The 20,884-nt window shown below is 41.4% G+C and overlaps 2 protein-coding genes across 3 annotated transcripts in view; one reads left to right on the forward strand and one right to left on the reverse strand.

The window, feature by feature from the left end:
• The window catches only part of LOC143983294 (PI-PLC X domain-containing protein 1-like), a 40,789-nt gene extending 23,554 nt beyond the window's left edge, over positions 1–17,235 (forward strand). The window contains exons 5-7 of the mRNA XM_077482809.1: positions 231–386; positions 3,819–3,999; positions 16,662–17,235. Coding sequence (XP_077338935.1) covers positions 231–386; positions 3,819–3,999; positions 16,662–16,906 — 582 coding nt within the window. The 3' untranslated portion in view covers positions 16,907–17,235. The remainder of the gene's footprint in view (positions 1–230; positions 387–3,818; positions 4,000–16,661) is intronic.
• A 748-nt stretch (positions 17,236–17,983) lies between these two features.
• GTPBP6 (GTP binding protein 6) overlaps positions 17,984–20,884 on the reverse strand; it is a 79,674-nt gene continuing 76,773 nt past the window's right edge. For both annotated transcript variants that reach the window (XM_077482808.1, XM_077482806.1), the window contains one exon: positions 17,984–20,038. In XM_077482808.1, the coding sequence (XP_077338934.1) occupies positions 19,915–20,038 (124 nt within the window). In that variant the 3' untranslated portion in view covers positions 17,984–19,914. The remainder of the gene's footprint in view (positions 20,039–20,884) is intronic.

Raw genomic sequence — 20,884 nt, forward strand, 5'->3', positions numbered from 1 at the left:
CCGATATATGTTATGTACGAAACTCCTGAACAAATGTGAAATTGACTAGAAAGAAGTTACTCCTTATTATGTGTTATAGTTGGGAGGCTGCGACCTCCGCCTTTCTTTGTTATTACTGTATCTACTAGGGGCTTACCCCATGTTAAGAAAAAAAAATGCAATAAACAATATATAAAAAAAAAAAAATCTGTATATTTTGTAGAATTATGTGTTGCTTTTCTCCACCTTAGGAAATTCTGAATGAGATCTCAGATTGGATGACAAACAACCCAAAGGAGATACTCATCCTAGCATGTCGTAACCTACAGTCAATGTCCCCAGTACACCATATGCATCTAATTAGCTGCATACAGAGGATATTTGGATCCAAGCTATGTCCAAAACATGTAAGGATAAAGAAAACACATATTCAAATGTCTCTTGCTTCTATCTAAGTAGGCTCTTAGATAAAGAATGTCCGGTTTTGAGAATCACTTTTATGATGCATAAAACAATGTAGTCAGTGTGCTTAAGATGACTATGATGACTATGATGATTTTAGAATCTACCAATAATATCTGATATTCTGATATATTTGGTTGCTAAAAATATATGGCAGTGATGGTGAACCTTGGCACCCCAGATGTTTTGGAACTACATTAACCATGATGCTCATGCACTCTGCAGTGTAGTTGAGCATCATGGGAAATGTATTTCCAAAACATCTTGGGTGCCAAGGTTCGCCATCATTGGTATATGGTATTGGAACAGCAGGAAATCGCAGATTATGCTTAGCCTACATTTTATTTCTAAGAGCCAATTCACACAGAACTAAAGGTGCATTCCATGTGTGTCCTGCACCACATTTAAAAAGCATTGCCTTCGTGATCTGTTGCAGGTGCCAATATATTGTGAATGGCACACCAAACGCAAATTGTAAACGCAGTTCGTTTGCAGGCACCAGATTGCATGGTACTGCAGTTGATTGGCCGTGCCTCCCACTATGCAGATCCAGCCGGATCTGCATATTTGAGTTCCAGGGTTCAGTGCTACTAAGGCTCTCCTGAAGATGTGTGAAGATATGTTCAACTTTTGTTGCCTCAATTTTATTCCAGCAGTAAATTTAACAACGTTTTTGAGCGAACTAACAAACTTTTAATAGTAAGGCTCGGTTCACACAGGGGGCGACACGACTTGCCGCGCCGCGACCTGCCACGACCTCAGTGGCGACTTGCAAACGACTTCTGTATAGAAGTCAATGCAAGTCGCCCGAGGTCGCCCAAAAGTAGTACAGGAAACTTTTTTCTAAGTCGGAGCGACTCGAGTCGCTCCTCTTAGAACGGTTCCGTAGTACAGAACGGGGGCGACTTGTCAGGTCGCGGCGCGGCAAGTCGTTTCGCCCCCTGTGTGAACCGAGCCTTATGCTGAAAATATCTTATTGTTCTTTTTCATATTATAAAGATTACAGCAGTGCTGATTTGATAAACATTACATACAAATTCTACACAATCTAATATTTAGTAGTTGGGAAAGTCTGTGATCTGCAGTTGGTGTGTAACCAGCATTATTTAACCCGCTTGCGCCAAGCTTAAACAAATGTGGCATGGCTAAAGTGGGCCTTCGTCTGAGGCACCAAATAAATGCACTCTAGTATTTGTGCTGTCACTGATGGCTCCTGGTCTCATATTAAGGCCTCATGCACACTGGTTGTTTTTAGGGCTGCTGCTTTCGGCTTTAGGTGTTTTTTTTTCTGCAGCCAGTAAATTCCCCAGCATATTATCCTATGTGTCCATGCATACAGTACATAGGCTGTTATCAGCGTTTTTGGCAGGAGCGTTTTTTGGCTGCAAAACCCTGGCCAGAACTAGTGAGTTTTAATAGGAGCTTAAAGACGCTGAAACGCAGCTATTCTGTGTTTATTGGTGTTTTTGAACCATAAGCTTTTGTGGGAGTATAGTTTTGCTAAAAAAAGATAAAAACCTCTACTGCAGAAACGCTGGAAAACTCATTCTACAGCTACAGCTTTTTACAGCTAACGCCATTGGTGTTTTCATAACATCCAGTTTGCCTGAGGCCTAATGATCACTCAGTAAAACCCAACCCTGCATGCGTTCTCCTCTGAATTGAGAAAAAGATACATTGGGTTTTTTTTTACTAAAGGAAAATCCACTTTGCACTTGAAAGAGCACTTGGAAGTGTAGTCGCTGTAGATCCATGGGGGACATGCAAGGAAAATAAACAGCATTTTAGCTTGCACGTGATTGGATGATAAAATCAGCAGAGCTTCCCCTCATTTCAGATCTACCCCTTAGATTTAGAGCGACTGCAATTCCAAGTGCACCTTCAGTGCAAAATGGATTTGCCTTTTGTAAATAACCCCCATTGTATCTTTTTCTCCTAGCCAGAAAAAAGTATAAAAAAAAAAAAAAAAAAAAAAGTAAATAAAATGGCTTGATGGCTATGTTAGTGTCAGGACCCATGACCCAAATCCTAGACCTAGGGTCAGTCTGTTTTAGGTAGGATTAAAAAAAATGTTTTTTATTTAGTGTCAGTGTGTTTCGGATAAAAAAAAAAAAAAAAAGAAGAAAAGCAAAAGGCACAATATTGTTCAGAGATCTGTGAATGAATGAACTATAAAATCCCGTCTGCCATCGTGGCTAGTGCACATTTTTTATTTTTTTTTGCAAAAGTATGTGCATTTACTATTTTTTTAATTTTTTATTCTTAAAGTTAAAACTAGACTTTAAAGCAGACCCTTGCCTTAAAATAAAAGTTGCTCTAATTGTTATACAACCTATTGCATTGGAGGAGAAGCATAAAATATCCATCCACAAATGGCTGCCTCCACAAGGAGGTTAGAAGCAAAATCCAGAAGGAGCTACAGAGTATAGAAGAGAAGAGAGGCGTCTCTAAGTTTAGTAATATGGTTACATTTGATGAAGATACAACATTTAGCAACTCATATGGTTGATGATAAAAAAGAGGCACATAGATCATCCTCCGCACCGCCAGCTCTCACCCGTCAGTCTGAAATCGTGACCAGAAAGACTACTCTGCAGTAGAGCAATCTGAAAGCGAGGTTTGAACCGCTCATAGAGCGCAGAGTGGAAGGGATGACGCCATTGGAATTTGAGGAAGATGATTTATGTGGACAGCTTTACCCCAGACCACACCATATTGCTACACTTGGAGGCGCCTCTCTTCTCTTTTATACTCAGTTGTGACATGACACTACTTGTATATCAAGACATCGCTTGTATATCAAGTCAAAATTTATTTAAAAATGTTGCTAATCTTGCAAAATGCTCTCAAATTAAGTTACTCTCAACCAAGGTTTTACTGTATCTGTTTCTTTAAAGGAAGCAGCTACATTATTTGTAGCTGATATTTCATTTCCATATGCAAGTGATGGCGAACCTTGGCACCCCAGATGTTTTGGAACTACATTTCCCATGATGCTCATGCACTCTACAGTATAGCTGAGCATCATGGGAAATGTAGTTCCAAAACATCTGGGGTTCCAAGGTTTGCCATCACTGCCATATGCCATGGTGAGGTTCCTCTTTAAGTAACTTATTCCCCATAGTAACCAGTCTTCCTACAGTTATTCTTACAGCACTGATCATATCTTCAAATTTCTTCATGCAAGAGATTTTAAGCAAATGTCTTAACACTAAATAGCCAATCTATTTTGTAGCTTGTGTTAGTGTGTAGTGCGTTAGAAATGTTTTTTTTTTTGCTACACTCAAAAGGCCTACATTTAGGAGCTTCAATGAAACCTTTGGATTGAAAGAGAATTGGCCAATAAGCATATTCTTGTGTTTACTGTGTTTGTCTAGGAACCACCTACACTAAGGAACATGTGGAAAAAGGGATTCCAAGTTATTGTTTCTTATGACAATAATATGACATTAAAAGATGTGCACCTGTGGCCTTCTATACCTTACTGGTGGGCAGACACAACAAATAAGCACTCCTTGATTAACTTCCTGGAGACGAAAAAGCACTCAGGACGACCAGGTACTAATGGTGTCTTACAGTTGTAGAAGAGCAGTTAATACTATTGCTGCGAGAGCAAACAGTGTATGCAATCAGCTCACTCTGAAATGCTTGTCCACCAAGACCAAGGGATGGTTATATTAGGTGCCATGTCTGAAAATTCTAAGAAAAAAATTACACATCAAGGGATGAGACAATTTAACACCTATTTCCCTTAGGCCAGCCCAGTTCAGAATGAGATTCGAACCATTAATGGGCAGGCTGAATGTACCAAGTTGATCAATCAACTTGGGTACAATCAGCCTGCCGGATTCGCTTACGAGTATCTCAAGGGGCTGCTATAGCCAGTAGCAGCAATCACTGTCTTCTCCTGGCAGAGACGACTACCCCTACCGTGAGCAGACAATGTCTCAACAGGAGGGATTCCCCTGTCAACACAGTTTGTGTTGATGGGGGAGAAATCAAGCAAATTTCTTTCTTGCAACCCCAGGTTGCAGGAAATAAATTTGCTCCGTGTATGGTCTTGCCTTAGTGGAGAGAATTCTAAATGACCTGAAATGCACCTGTCTAATAAGAAGATATAAGCACAATGAGGACTTTGTTCAACTTTTTGCCATGGAGTCATAATATTGACCAAATTACATCGGCTAAATAAGACAATATGAATGTAAGAGTGGCTTGAAAGTGCTTTGCAACATTAAACTCAAACACTGACTAAATCATCCTAGTATCTAATTCAATGCAGTCTAATAATTAAGAGAATACAATATAGTTTTATAAAATAAGGCAGAACTAAAGTCTGTTGGGGCTTTTGCCATAATGTTCAAGTATGCATAATATATTTACATACTATGGCACACTTATACCGAACGTTCACTCCTCCAATGACAGATCCAGACTCTGCTCTGTTGGTCACTCATTACATCCTTCCCAACACTTGCCTTGGTCCTTGCCAAGAATAATAACAAATTGCTAGGAGCAAATAAGACTTTCCATATCTCTACTGCTGAAAAACTAACTTTGTGGGGTTTCCTCTGGTTACTCCAGTTTCCTCCCGCACTCCAAATTATTGGTAGGTTGATTGGTGCCCATCTAAATAGGCCCTACTGTGTGCTATATAAATTACCGTATTTATCGGTGTATAACACGCGATTTTTTCCCCTTAAAATCAGGGGGAAATCGTGGGTGCGTGTTATACGCCGATCCCCCGCCGATTGTGAGCTTCTCTGTTTTTTTGGCCGGTTTCGGCGGCTTTTGGCTATTTTCGGCCACACGCCGTTCTCTGCGGCTTTCGGAAAGCCAAAAGCCGCCGAAAATAGGCGAAAGCCACCAAGAACGGCTGAGAGCTACCGAGCGCCGCCGAGATACACAGGACATCTGCTCTGTATCTCGGCAGCACCATTTTTAAACAGCAAGCCAGCAAAGACACTGACAAGGCTGCAAATGACTGACAAGGCTGCAATAGAAGACTGCAAATGACTGACAAGGCTGCAATGGATGGGTGCATTAATGGGCATTTAAATGTAAGCTTTTTTTTCCTTAAACTTCCCTCCTAAAAGTTTTTTTTACAGATATACTCAATGTCTGTGGGGATACCCGCGAACATCTCACGGAGAGGAAGAACGGGGCAATGCTAATGTAAACAAGCATTTCCCTGTTCTGCCTAAAGACACTGTCACTGATCACCGCTCCCTGTGATTGGGAGAGGTGATCAGTGTTGTGTCACACACAGCCCCCCCCCACAGTTAGAATCACTCCCTAGGACACACTTAACCCCTACAGTGCCACCTAGTGGTTAACCCCTTCACTGCCAGTCACGTTTACACAGTAATCAATGCATTTTTAATTGCACTGATCGCTGTATAAATGTGAGTGGTCCCAAAATCATGCCAAAAGTGTCAAATCTGTCTGCCATAATGTCACAGTCACGATAAAAATCATTGATCGTTGCCATTACTAATAAAAAAAATTATTAATAAAAATGCCATAAAACTATCCCCTATTTTGTAAACGCTATAACTTTTGCGCAAAACCAACCAATAAATGCTTTTTTTTCCTTTACCAAAAATATGTAGAAGAATACGTATTGGCCTAAACTGAGGAAAAAAAAAATTTTATTATATATTTTTTGGGGATATTTATTATAGGAAAAAGTAATAATGCGTTTTTTTTTTGCAAAATTGTCGCTATTTTTTGGTTTATAGCGCAAAAAATAAAAAACGCAAAGGTGATCAAATACCACCAAAAGAAAGCTCTATTTGTGGGAAAAAAGGACGTCAATTTTGTTTGAGAGCCATGTCGCCTGACCGTGCAGTTGTCAGTTAAAGCAACGCAGTGCCGAATAAAAAAAAACACTCTGGTGTTTGGCCAGCCAAATGGTCCGGGGCTTAAAGTGGTTGTAAACCCTTACAACACACTTTAACCTACAGGTAAGCCTAGATTAAGGCTTACCTGTAGGTGCTTCAAATATTTATTTATAGTTCCCCATATAAGGATTCCTTCTGCATAGTAACCCATTATGCTTTGCCTTTGCAGGGAAACAAAGAGCAAGTAAACCCATCAGGTTTTTTTTCCTCTTTAACCACTTAAGCCACGGACCAATTTGCAGCCAAAGGACCAAGCCCCTTTTTGCGATTCGGCACTGTGTCGCTTTAACTGACAATTGCGTGGTCGTGCGACGTGGCTCCCAAACAAAATTGTCACAAAATCCCACAAATAGAGCTTTCTTTTGGTGGTATTTGATCACCTCTGTGGTTTTTATTTTTTGTGCTATAAACAAAAATAGAACGACAATTTTGAAAAAAATTTAATATTTTTTACTTTTTGCTATAATAAATATCCCCCAAAAATATATAAAAATTAGCGATTATTGATTGGTTTGCGCAAAAGCGTTTCCTAAATAAGGGATAGTTTTATAGCATTTTTATTAATATTTTGTTTTTACTAGTAATGGCGGCGATCAGCAATTTTTATTGTGACTGCGACATTAAGACGGACACATCGGATATTTTTGACACATTTTTGGGACCATTGTCATTTATACAGCAATCAGTGCTATTTAAATGCACTGATTGCTGTGTAAATGACACTGGCAGTGAAGGAGTTAACCACTAGGGGGCAGTGTAGGTGTTATGTATGACGTTATGTGTTTTTTTATTGTAGGGGGCTTTGGCCTGGCATGTGACGTCACTGATCGTCTTTCCCTATAAAAGGGAAGAGACGATCGGTGACAGCCACACTAGGAAGTACGGGGAGAGGTTTATTTACACAGACCTCTCCTCGTTCTTCAGCTCTGTGACCCGATCACGGGACACCAGCGGCGATTGGGTCCGCTGGTCCCGCAGCCACGGAGCTCAGGACCGGGTCGGGAGCGCGACGACTCACGGCTGGGCACTTAAAGAGCAACGTACAGGTACGTGCTTCTGCCCAGCCGTGCCATTCTGCCTACGTACATCGGCGAGAGCCGGTCCTTAAGTGGTTAAAGTAGAATGTGTATCCTGTGCTTGTAAATATCTTATTTTTTATTACCCACTCACCAACAGCCGATATACGTTGGCAGAATGGCACGGGTGCGCAAATGAGCGCACCTGTACCTCCCTCGCTCCCGCAATCTGGGGGCGCACGCAAGCCCGCCGCCCCCCCTCCTTCCTTGACTGTGGCGGTCGGATTCGTTCCAGAACCAACCAATCTTCTGGTCCAGGCCACTGATTTCTGGCCTGGACCTGCTGATCGGTTCTGGTGAATGAAAATGCTTCCCCTGTCTGCAAGTGTAAACACAGGCAGGGGAAGTGATGTAATCTCCCCTCGTGGATATCTTTTCAGTTCCAGAGAGAGGACGTCTAAACGTGAGTTGCACAACACTACACTAACACCAGGACACATAGGTACACTTGTCACCCCCTCAGTTAACCCCTTCACTCCGTCACTGCATCACCAATTGCAGTTGTCATATTTTTCACTGATCACTGCATTGCTATAATTTGTGCATGTAATAAGTGTTAAGATAGTTTGTTAGTAGTAGGCCCAGATAGGTCCAGGGCACCCACCTAATAAACGTTTAACCCCTTGATCGCCCCCCAGTTAACCCTTTCACCCTGTCATTAGTGTCACTAATAGATCTTTTTTCTGATCGCCATATTAGTGTCACGGGTTAGCCAGTTAGTTGATTAGTTTCACCATCAGGTACCCGCATATATTACCTAATAAAGGTTTTAACCCCCGATTGTCCCCTAGTTAACCCTTTCACCCCATTACCAGTGATCACCGTATTAGTGTTATGTCGACGCTGGTTAGTTTGTTTTTATAGCGTCAGGAAACCCACTGTATATTACCCAATACATGTTTAAATTCCCGATCACCAAGGGGGCGACATTAGTTTTAGCATCACTTAAGCCCCATATACACTATCCGTTTTTCCACAGAGTTTTTCCTTCAGATTTACCAAAACCGTATAATATGAGGTCAAACCTTAGGAGTTTCAATTTGTATGCAATCAGGCAGGCCCTTGTACTACATGGTTTTGGTAAACCTGAAGGAAAAACTCAGCAGAAAATCTGAGTGTGTGTATGAGGCATTAGGGTCTGTGTCTCCCCAGGCAGTGTCAGATTAGTGCCAGTAGTGCTAACACCCACGCATGCACCATACACCTCCCTTAGGATTATAGTGTCTGAACAGCTCAATATCTGATCAGATCCATAATAGTATCCCCAGTAGTTTAAGGTTCCCAAAACCACAGCGTGAACGGGATCAGCCCAGATACCTGCTAGCACCTGCCTTTAGTCCCTCCACCCAGCTCACCCAAGTGCAGTATCAATCGATCACTGCCACAACACAACACACATAACTAGGAGAAAGAAAAGGTGACTGGCAAAAACAGTTCTGTTTAGTGTGCCACATCCAAAATTACAAAGTGAGAAGAAAAGATTTTTTCCCCCTAAGCGGACTTTTTAGGAAACATATATTAGACAATATTAAAAAAGTATAGAAATAAAAAAGTATTTATTCAAATTTAACATGATAAAAATTATTAAGTAAACATGAAACAATGATTGACTAGGCACAGTCAAATAATATCACCATGTAGACCACGTATGATGGAACCTCCTAACACCCAACGCATTTCGGGATTCCTTTTTCAAGGGTGCAGAAAAAAGAAGGATTTCATAAAATGGTGAACGGTGAAGCAATTTTCAAAGTTTTGTTAACATTAAAACTTGTAGACAAAAAGACGCATGTGACGGGTATGTCAGTGGAACTCTTAACTCAAGGTAGATGAGCAGAACAGAGAGAATGTATAATAAAGAAGATACTGCAATTTGGTATCTTCAAAAAGGGGGTAAATCCATTTAGCTTTCATGCCCTGAGTGCCAGGCCGAACCCATGAACATACTGGAGCCTGACGGGGAAATCCCTGTAAATAGAGGTGTATTGTAAGAAGCAGAAACCTGCAGCGGTAAATGAATAACCTTATATTTGTGTAAAGGCAGGATCAGGCCGCACGTTCCGACATGCAGCATACACTGCTCACATAGCACATATAACTGCAGCGTTCACAGGGATCAGGCCTAACAGTTTTTGGTAGTGTTTGAAGCAGACGCTGACAGTCAGGAGCTCTTTATTCCTGTGAGTCTCACTAGTTGTACCAGTAAATTTAGAAGCCAAAATGTCCAATCGAAGGTACACTAGTGAAGAGGCCTACACGTTTATGAACATGGCAGATGAGAGTGAAGAGGAAGTCACCCATCAGATTCAGGCTCAGTATTCAAACCCGTAGACAGCAGCGGCACCCTGACAGATAGCTCTGATGACCTACCAAGGTCAGGAGTACCCGACTCTGTTCTTCTGCTGTTGTTGAGGTGCAAGAACCGCAGGGCTCTCGTATGGAGCAGAGAGCCAGTACCAGTGGCCTAGTACACCCTGGTCATAGTTGAACCAGCATTGCAGTATCATGTGGTGACGTGGCGAATCCCATAAGTGCAGTTCAAGCTGGTGAGGTGGCTAGCACAAGTAGAGTCCCGCAGCCACCAAGAAGACAAAGACAGGCCCGTCCTGTTGCATTTGCTAATCCGAATTGGGAGCCCACCACTTCTGCAGCAACCATACTTCTCCCATTCACTGGCCAGCCCCGAATTCAGGTGGAAACAGTTGATTTTAAGTCACTTGATTTTTTTTTATTCTTTGTTTTTCACAGAAGATCTCTATAGATCTATCGTGGACCAAAGAAATTTGTATGCTGGTCAATCGCCGCTAATCCCCATTTGACCCTTGCCAGAGAATGGAAACCTATTATGGTTTCCAAATGTAAGACTTTTCTGGGTCTATCCCTCCTCATGGGCATTACCAAAAAGAGTGAGATGCGGTCATATTGGTCCAATGACCCAATTCATCATATGCCCGTGTGCTCTGCCTCCATGGCCAGGGGACGATACGAGCAGATCTTGCGGGTCATGCATTCTAATGACAATGAACTCTGTCGTCCTTGGTGACTCTGAATACAATCGGCTCCACAAAATTCAGCCCCTCGTTAACCACTTCAACCTAGAGTTTGCAGCCTTGTTTACTCCCGATCAAGTTGCCCACGTTGATGAGTCTGGTTACGTTTTCTGGCCTCTTGTCATTCAAACAGTATCTTCCCAGCAAGCATGCCAGATATTGTGTCAAGATGTATAAGCTCTGTGACAGGGCAACAGGCTATACATATAGTTTAATGGTTTACGAGGTAAAAGATAGTAATGTGGAGCCGGAGAACTGCCCAGACTACATAGGGAGCGCTGGTAAGATTGTGTGGGACTTGGTGTCACCCTTATTCGGAAAGGGGTGCCACTTGTACGTGGACAATTATTACATGAGCGTGCCACTTTTTAGTCACTTGTTTGCTCATGGAATTGGAGCATGTGGCACCATGCGATCTAATCGCTGGGGCTTACCCCAGCAGCTTGTAGATTCCCCCCTTAGGCTGGGGGAGAGAGCCTGCTTGAGAAGTAATAATTTGCTTGCAGTAAGGTGGAGGGATAATCGGAATGGTTTCATTCTGTCCTCCCTTCACGCAGAAAGACTCGATGGACTAAATTCAAACGGCGACTGGTGTTGTGGAGAAACCCCTCTGCGTCCACAAATGCAACTTTAATATGGGAGGGCTGGACCTCAACGATCAGTTGATGGCACCATACTTAATTGCCCATAAGGCCAGGCGCTTGTATAAAAAAAAGTGTCTGTATACTTCAATTGGCTCTGCTGAACGCTTATGTGCCGTACAAAGCGTCAGGACAAACTGGATCCTTCGTTAAATTCAAGGAAGAGATCATCACAGCCCTTCAGTTTCCAGTTGGTGCTGTGCCCCAACTTTCCAACGCAAATGCATTAAGCTAGCTGCACGAGAGGCATTTTCCCTATGTCCTCCCTGGTACCCCTACCCACGAAAAGAAAATGTAATGTCTGTAGGAAACACAAATATAGGCGTGACACCCTATATCTGGGGGGAGAGTTTACGACCACTTTAACTGCAATGTTCTATTGTTACTATGGTTTTATCATGTATTTCTTTTATACTTTACTGTTTTTTATTGTTAACCATTTTTTTGTTTTCAGGTAGGCCATTCAGCTGCCGCACCGATTTATTTATCTCGACAGCGTTTGCTCCCACAATACGTAAATCAGTGACTCCAGCGCTGCATGTATGCCCATCATTAGAAGTGGGTGGATGCAGGGTGGTATTCTAATGGTGGGCATACCCACCAGATCAATATCTGTTTTTTTTTTTTTTTTTGTTCAGCCCACAGGCTGCATGAAAAAAATAAAAATAAATAAATTTTACAATATATGCCCAACGAGGCCGGCAACATACTGGTACGTTGCCTGACTTTGAGTGATTATACCAGAAAGATGCCTGCAGGTTTAGGTATCATCTTGGTATCGTTCTTTTCAGCCAGCGGTCGGCTTTCATGTAAAAGCAACCATAGCGGCTAATTAGGCACTAGCCTGCTTTTACAAGCTTTGGGATGGAACATCTCCCCCGACCGTATTCTTCCTTGGTTTTCTCTGGCTCTCCTGTCCCACTGGGGAACCTGATAATGCAGCTGGTGGTTCCGCCAGCAGACCATAGAGCTGATCAAAGATCAGAAGGGCTCCAATCAGCTCTATGGCCTATGAAACCGGAAGCTACGTGCATTTCATGAATAGGAAAGGTAGTGGTGCGCTGTACGTAAGGAAAGTGTATCTATTGGTAAAAGTGATATATAAAATCCACAATAAGGGGATATGTAGCAAACAATACAGGTATGATAAAAAGGTGTGCCTGTGTGGCTAATTTAAACAACAACACTCATTTCTACTAATAATCTTCAACATAAATACATAAAATAGTGAAAAATAATATAAAATCCAAAGTGCAGCGTGTTGCGATCGTGAAATCGCATAAAGTGCAAGTGTTCTACTGTGCCTCTGTGGCTGATTAAACAATAATACTTGTTACTATTGGTATAGAATCTACAACATCAAAACGTAAAGTAAAGGAAAAAACACAATATAACATTCAAAGTGCAGTGTGTTGCGATCCTAGAAATCGCATACAGTGCAGGTGTTCTGCTGTGGTGCGCATAGGCAAACCTTCAAACATAAACGGTAATCAGGTGACAAAAAATATAAGTGTATCAGACAACAGTCCGTTTCAGGTGCAAAGTGCTGCAATTATTCCCAAATTCGCACAGGGTGTGACTCCTTCATAACAATGTGGAAATGTTGCAATAGGAAGGGCAGTGGTGCTGGTGGAAGGGGATATAACCTTCGTGGTTCCGTATATACCAGTAATGGATGTCCCCTTACCTTACCGCTGTAAGGTAACAGCGTATATATAGAGAGCTTTGGGATCCTTTAGCGGAATTTTCCCTTTAGTGTGGGGTTCCCAGGTCCTGACCAATGTTATGGTCCCTTTAAGGGGATTTCCTCTGCGGTATTACAGTCAGGGTTCCTCAGTGATGTGGCATATGCATGAGTTTAAGCAGAGATGGAGGAAGGATACTCCATAGTGTAAAGTGCTTCAACAGGTTTATTTTTATTTAAAAAGTTTAAAAGATACTCACAAACAGTCTGTACAAACAATGTATAAACGAGCTGCGGGCTCGGTCTACGTCACTTCCGGTCGCTGTGTCCCGACGCGTGTTCGTTACGGGTCACGTGACTTCATCAGGGGATCATGACTTCGGTTTCACCTGCTATAAACAGCGCCATTGGGAAAGCATCTCATCACACCGATCTTGGTGTGGTCAGATGCTTTGAGGGGAGAGGAGAGATCTAGAGTCAATTATTAGACCCCAATTAAAAAAAAAAATTAAGTACCCATCACTACCTATTGCTATCATAGGGGATATTGACACATTCTGTGATAACAATAAAAATTATAAAAAAAAAAAAAAAAAAAAGGAACAGTGTAAAAAAATAAAAATAAATCCCTGTCCCCCCATGCTAGAGTGCAAAGGCGAACACAAGCTTCAGTCTTGTGTCATATGCAAACCGCAATTGCACCATGCAGCTGAGGTATCACCACGAACGTCAGATCAAGGGCAGTAATTTTAGCAGTGGACCTCCTCTATAAATCCAAAGTGGTAACCTGTAAAGGCTTCTAAAAATGTATGTAGTTAGTCGCCGCTGGACGGTCGTGTTTTGGTATCTATGTTGTCAGAGTAAGATCATCTTTTATACTATACCAAACATTTGGGCACTATAGTGCATTTTAGTGCATTAAAATTCAAAGTGTGTTTTTTTTTTATTGCGATTGATAATTCACTGTGCAAATACTGTGTAAAAAATATTTTTGCAACACCCACCATTTTAATCCGTAAGGTTTGCTTTAAAAAAAAAAAAAAAAAAAAAAAAAATATATATATATATATATATAATATCTAATGTTTGGGGGTTCAGAGTAATTTTCTCGCAATAAAAAAATAGGCATTTTAAGAGCAGAATATTTTGCCACAAGGTTCAGGAAAATGTAAAAAATAAATAAAAAATGTTCCCCACAAAAGTTGTCACTAAATGATTTATTGCTTAACCACTTGCCGACCAGCGCACGACGATGTACGTCGACAGAATGGCACGGGCAGGCAAATGGGTGTACATGTACGTCCCTTTAAATTTGCCGCCCTGCCATCGGGAGCGCGCCGCCGTTGGCGCGCTCCCGCGGTGGTCGGGACCCCCGTGAGTCCGGTCGCGGGACCCGCGGACTCGATCGCCGCGGGCATCCCCGCGATCGTCTCACGGAGCGGCCGAATGGAGAAGTGCCGTTGTAAACAACATTTCTCCATTCTGCCTAGCAACTAGTGACGCAGATCTCTGCTCCATGTGATTGGAGCAGAGATCAGTGTTCACTAAATGAAAGCCCAGCCCCCCCACAGTTAGTAACACATCCCTAGGAACACTTAACCCCTTCACTGCCAGTGTCATTTACACAGGAATCACTGCATTTATATAGCAGTGATTACTGTATAAATGACAATGGTCCAAAAAATGTGTCAAAAATGTCTGATGGGTCCCCCACAATGTCGCAGTCACAATAAAAATCGCTGATCGCCGCCATTACTAGTAAAAAAAAATTAAAAATTATTAATAAAAATGCTATAAAACTATCCCTATTTTGTAAACGCTATAACTTTTGCACAAACCAATCAATAATCGCTTATTGCGATTTTTTTTACCAAAAATATGTAGAAGAATACGTATCGGCCTAAACTGAGGGAAAAAAATGTTTTTATATATATTTTTGGGGGATATTTATTATAACAAAAAGTAAAAAATAATGCGTTTTTTTCAGAATTGTCACTCTATTTTTGTTTATAGCGCAAAAAATAAAAACCGCAGGGGTGATCAAATACCACCAAAAGAAAGCTCTATTTGTGGGAAAAAAAAAAGGACGTCAATTTTGTTTGGGAGCCACGTCACACGACCATGCAATTGTCAGTTAAAGCGACGCAAAATCGCAAAAAGTGGTCTGGTCTTTGACCAGCAAATTGGTCCGGTCTGAAAGTGGTTAAGCTTGCCATGGGCATATGTGAATTTACACCCCAAAATACATTCTGCTGCTTCTGAGTACAGTGATACCACATGTGTGGGACTTTTTGGGAATCTAGCCGCATACAGGACCCCGAAAAACAAGCACCGCCTTCAGGTTTTCTAATGGCGCAAAATGGTGATTTCACACCTTACTACCCATCAGTTTCGGAGGCCCTGAAATGTCAAGATAGCACAAACCCCCCAAATGACCACATTTTGGAAAGTAAACACCCCAAGCTAGTTCCAGAAAGGCATGGTGAGTATTTTTCAGCTCCAATTTGTTTTGGAAAATGAAGAAAAAAAAAAGGAAAATTTATTTCAAATGTTCAAAACTTTGTGACAAAAAGATCTTCAAAATACTCAATGTGCTATCTGGGCATTTCATGGCCTCCGAAACTGATAGGTAGTGAGGAAATCAAGAATTTACACCCTTAGGCCCCTTTCACACATGCGGATGATATGTCCGTATTTCATCCATCCGTTTGCGGATGAAATACGGGCATACATTCATCCCTATGGGATAGCGGGTGTCTGCGGATGAACATCCGCAGACACCCGATTTCCTCTGCCTCCGCAACAGTCCGATTCTGCAGACGGAGGAAAATCCTATTTTTCTATCCGTCTGCAGAGCGGATCGGATGAACACGGACACACGGTCCGTGCTCATCCGATCCCCATAGAGGAGAGCGGAGAGCTGACAGGGCGGTCGGCTCAGCGGGGGCAGCCGGCTCAGCGGGGACAACGGAGCGAGCGGATCATCGCGGGGCGGATCATTACTGATCCGCCCCGTGTGAAAGAGGCCTTAGAAAGCCTGAAGGCGGTGATTGGTTTTCGGAGTCCTGTAAGCGACTAGACTGCCAAAAAGTCCCACACATGTATTAGCGCTGTACTCAGGAGAATCAGCAGAATTTTGGGGTCTAATTTCACATATGCCCAGTGGCATGTTTCAGCAATATATAATTTCAGTGACAACTTTGAAATAATGTCTAAAAAATAAATAAATATATTTTTACATAATCCCTTGTGCAAAAAAAAAAAAAAAAAAACCTATTCAATGTGCTGAACAAGCCTCTCAAAGTCCTTGGGGTGTCTACTTTCCAAGATGGGGGGGGGGGGAGGGGGTGTTGTACTGCCCTGCCATTTTAGCACCTCAAAAAATTTGATTTTAGAAGACGTACCATAGTTTTTAGACGCTATAACTTTTGCGCGAACCAATAAATATACGCTTATTGAATTTTTTTTTTTTTACCCGGGACATGTGGCTGAATGCTTTTTGGCCTAAATTTATGACTAAAATTGCATTTATTGTGGTGATTTATGGCAAAAAGTAGAAAAATATTATTTAGTTTTTGTTCATGTTGCAAAAAAACTAAAAAAAAGACTAATTGTAGGTAATCAAATACCACCAAAAGAAACCTATTTGTGGGAAAAAAAGTTTGTTTGGGTACAGCATTGCATGACAGCACAATTACCAGTTGAAGCAGTGCAGTGCCAAATTGTAAAAAGTGCTCTGGTCAGGAAGGGGGTAAATCCTTCTGGTGCTTAAGCGGTTAAATACTAGCGTTTTAAAACTATTTAAATACATTTCTAGGTCTTCCATGCTATTCTAATTTTAATATCTTATAATATTCTTTTTACAGGTGAATTTTTTGTTGCTGGTCTTAATTTGACAGAAAACACCTCATATGTCTTAAAACACCCTTTGGGATCCATGAAAACGTTAACTTTGCCTAAACTCCCATTCCTGAACAGCTGGGTGCAGAAGCAACATCCTGGAGTTAGCAAAGATGCTACAAACATCATTGCAGAGGACCTCATCGACTCTAGCCAGTTTATTTCGGAGGTTATTGACCTGAATCAGAAGCTGTTATTGCATAAAAACTGACAATAGACTGACAATAGAATAGTTATACTTTTGCTGCTCACAAAACAGGAACTGTTAAGTTTTTTTTTTTTTTTTTTTCTATTTCTTCGTGTTTTCTTAACTATGCATTCCTTCCTACTTCCTTTGTACCAAGCCTATAATGAGGTGCTAGGATGACTCATCTGCATTCCTACTATCTATGGTTGAAATGTCCTAGTTGGGTCATTGTGCTTGTATTTTAAAATAATTTGTCATACAAAACCGATTATTCATTCGGTCTTGAGATATAAATATGTTTTTAAACCGTACCTATTCAGCCACATACTAACATGAAATGAACATCTTGTTAACATTGGGAGTCACGTGTTACTATACTGCATTAGCAATCAAAGCACAACTAAGGCTGCTTTCACACTGAGGCGTTTCACAGGCGCTATAGCGCTAAAAATGGCACCAGTAAGGATCCTCTCCTCACTCCAGTGCGAAAGCCCGAGGGCTCTCATACTGGAGTGGTGCGCTTGCAGGATGGTTAAAAAAAAAAAAAAAAAAAAAAAAAAAGAAAAGTCCTGCAAGCCGAATCTTTGGAGTGTTGTAGGAGTGGTGTTACACTGCTTCTAACACGCCCCTGCCCACTGAAATCAATGGGCAGCGCCGAACCGTCAGCAAAGCGCCACTGCAGCAGCGCTTTGTGGGCGGTTTTGAAGCTTTTTCGCTTGCTAGCAGGGGTTAAAAGCGCCCCGCTAGCTGCCGAACAGCACTGCTAAAACCAATGCCCCAGTGTGAAAGCAGCCTTAAAGTGGATGTAAACCTGATTCATGAAATTTGAGCTGGGCACATATATGTAGTTTTGTCATTTCTTTTCAAAGCCCTGTCTCTCCTAGCTTTTCCTGCTCTGTTGGTCTGTTATCAGCCATCAACATTTGAAAAGCTCTCTGGAGGCTCAGAGATAAAAGTGTTTTGGAGGCATTTGCTATAAATAGATTAGCAGTCAGCTAAACTATACACAGGAAACGTGTGTGTGTGTGTGTGCGTGTGGTCTTTCCTCCAATCAGCTGTCTAGCAATGATCTCCTCCTACAGGGGAATCAGGAAGTGAAAATTCTTTTTTTCAAATATAAAGTTTTATTGAATTTTGCAAGAAAAGGGAGTACAGAGAAAGTACAAGACAACTGTGGCCATCATAGGCAATCAAACATACATAGTAGTCTTCATGGGAAGGTTCATCTTTCACTTAGAATATGGGTGGTACAAAGTACAATAGGGAGATCATGTGAAGTCATATACACCACCCAATTTGACCCCAGCCATTCTTCATCATATATATATCCATATTTGTAATGCTGCTTCAGTCAACTGGCTGTATGCATGATCGGCTCATCTATGTCCCAAACCCGCTGGCCAGACCGGAGAGACAGGCAGGCCATAAACAGCCTTCAGTAAAGTAAATAAAAGATGGAAAAAGCAAGAAGGGAAAGGAGGAGGAGAGGGAAGGAAAAATACAAAGGGGGGAGGGGGGAGTTGGTGTTTGACACGAGCGTGACGGGCGGGCAACGCTGTTGCCTTTCAGTCAAACCGCTTCAGCGTGATCTTCAAGAGTTTAGAAGGGCCTGTCCTTCGTCAGATAGTATGAACATATTCCATTGCATCCATGTTCAGGAGTGCTTTTCTTGTTTGTGTTGTGAGCACTAGGTCCTCTACTTTACGCAGCCACAATCCAATAGATGGGGGTACAGGAAGTGAAAGTTCGAACAGAACTTGCACATTCTAAAACAGCATATCAACATAAAGACAGCAGATATACATGTAGAAAAATTAATGTAGGGAGATTTGTTTCATCTCTGTGTATCCTCGGAGGCTGTTCACGTCACTGGGTACTGTTGGCATTCTATAAATCTTGTATAATAATTTCTTTGGAAAATTAACTGCTAAGCTACCTACTGAAACGTAATGAACTACTGAGTTTTAAAAAAATTCTATGGTGCTTAACATTTACCTCCTGTAAAAAAAGTTTGCTGAATATCTGGTCACAAACCCTGCTGCTAGCTGCAGGTCCTAAAGTTTAGATTGCTTATGCATACAGGGATAATCCCAAGTGCGGTCCAAAAGAGAAGATTAAAATAAAGTCAGTTATAATAACAGTAACACCTCAGTCCAATCAAGGGAATCGATGACAAGCACTATCATCCATACACTGAAGTTCCTTGTGCATTATAGAGGCTGGGATTGGTCAATGCACATACCCATCCATACAGCAGTGTGATGGATAGAAGGTTGTGAATACACCAGGGAGAAAATGAAGGCACCGATCAGCGGCTGGAAACCAACAAATTAAATGGACACCATGTGCACACAGAAGACACCAGATGTGTTGTCAGAGTCAAGCCATGGGTTTGGTCACGAGAATAGGAACAGAGGCTGGAGAGGGCCAGGAATCTTCTCTCACGCAGGATAACGTGTTTTAAAGCAAACAGTTTCTTTTTTAAAAGGAAGAATTGGTTTGCTTTAAAACATGTTCTGTACACAAACCACGAAGGAAAGCCGTAGTTGCAACAAGCAATTTTTTGACAGTTTAAGAAAGTTATAGCAGCTTCAGATTGCGTGCGCCGTTCAGGGCAGGAGTCAAGGACCCCTGCCTAGAGAAGGGGAAAGATCTTTGACCTCACCACAAATTCTGCCTCTGTACGGTTGCAGATTATGCCACTGAATGTAAACCACATCAAGACTTATGAAAATAGGTTTTATTCTTTTACTGGACAATAATATAATTGTATCAGGCCACTGAAGATTCTTTTAAGCAACCGTTCATTTACACATTAACACCCCCCCCCCCCCCCCCCTCCGGCTTCTGCAGGCATAACTTTTTTGTATAGTGCATAAAGCCTTTAAATAAATATATATATTCATCTATGGCCAAAACATTTTGAAATGGCAATTAATAAGTACTTCACATTCTAGGTCCACAATATTTTGAAACAGGAAAACATTCTAAGTGCACTTTAAGTCCTGGATTATTAAAAGTAGTGCAAATGTTCATTTACAAAACAGCTTTCTGTATTTTCCATAAGCGGCATTGGTTATTATGACAAGCACATCAGCTGCACCGTCTTCTGGCAGTACTTTCACTTCCTGTACAGAAGCCTCTTTATAAAGCCAACTAAGAAAAACAGAGAAAAATATCAGAACAGGTAAGGCAGTTAGTTATACCACTATCTGACCTATATTAATGTCCCAGGTTACAATACACTATACAATGAAAATAAATGACAGCTGAATTAGTGTTCATGAAGAGGCCCAGATCTGTGAAACATATAGTATGAAAACACTAGTACATTTATACAGACAGTAATATGATCTATAAAGAATACGGTCTCTATATATCCTATGTTCCAATATATAAAGAGTTGCAATTAAAGGGGATTATTGCACCTTGTGTGCAACTACTGGGATAGTCTATTCAACATGTTAATAGCTCCCATGCTATCCATATACAGTAGCCTAGTGCCATGACTGGGGAAAAAAATAAAAATAAAAAAATTCCTCCATCCACACAAACAAGTTGGATGAGGAATCCATCCACCACCATCAGTATTCGAACAGCTGCACCCCTTGCTTTCATGAATATACTCATCAGTGGCTGAAGCTGATTAACCACTTCAATACCGGCCACTCTTACCTCTTTCCTGCTCATGTCAATTTTCAGCGCCGACACACTTTTAATGACAATTGCATGGTCACGCAAAACTGTACCTATATGAATTTAGAACTTTGTTCACACAACTGGAGCACTCTTTTGGTGGTATTTAAACCACCACAGGGTTTTTCATTTTTTGCCCAAACCAAAAAAACCTACATTTTGGAAAAATAAAAACAAACATTCGGCAAATAATTGTTCCTTCATAAATTTAGGCACACAGTACAAAATTTCCACCAAATGACCCCATTTTTGAAAAGTACACAGTCCAAGGTATTTCGTAAGCGGCCCACTGTTTTCTGAAGTTGC

Source organism: Lithobates pipiens, unplaced genomic scaffold (genome assembly GCF_037356315.1).
Source record: "Lithobates pipiens isolate NorthernLeopardFrog02 unplaced genomic scaffold, aLitPip1_a1.2 Scaffold_16, whole genome shotgun sequence".
NCBI classification, from domain to species: domain Eukaryota; kingdom Metazoa; phylum Chordata; class Amphibia; order Anura; family Ranidae; genus Lithobates; species Lithobates pipiens.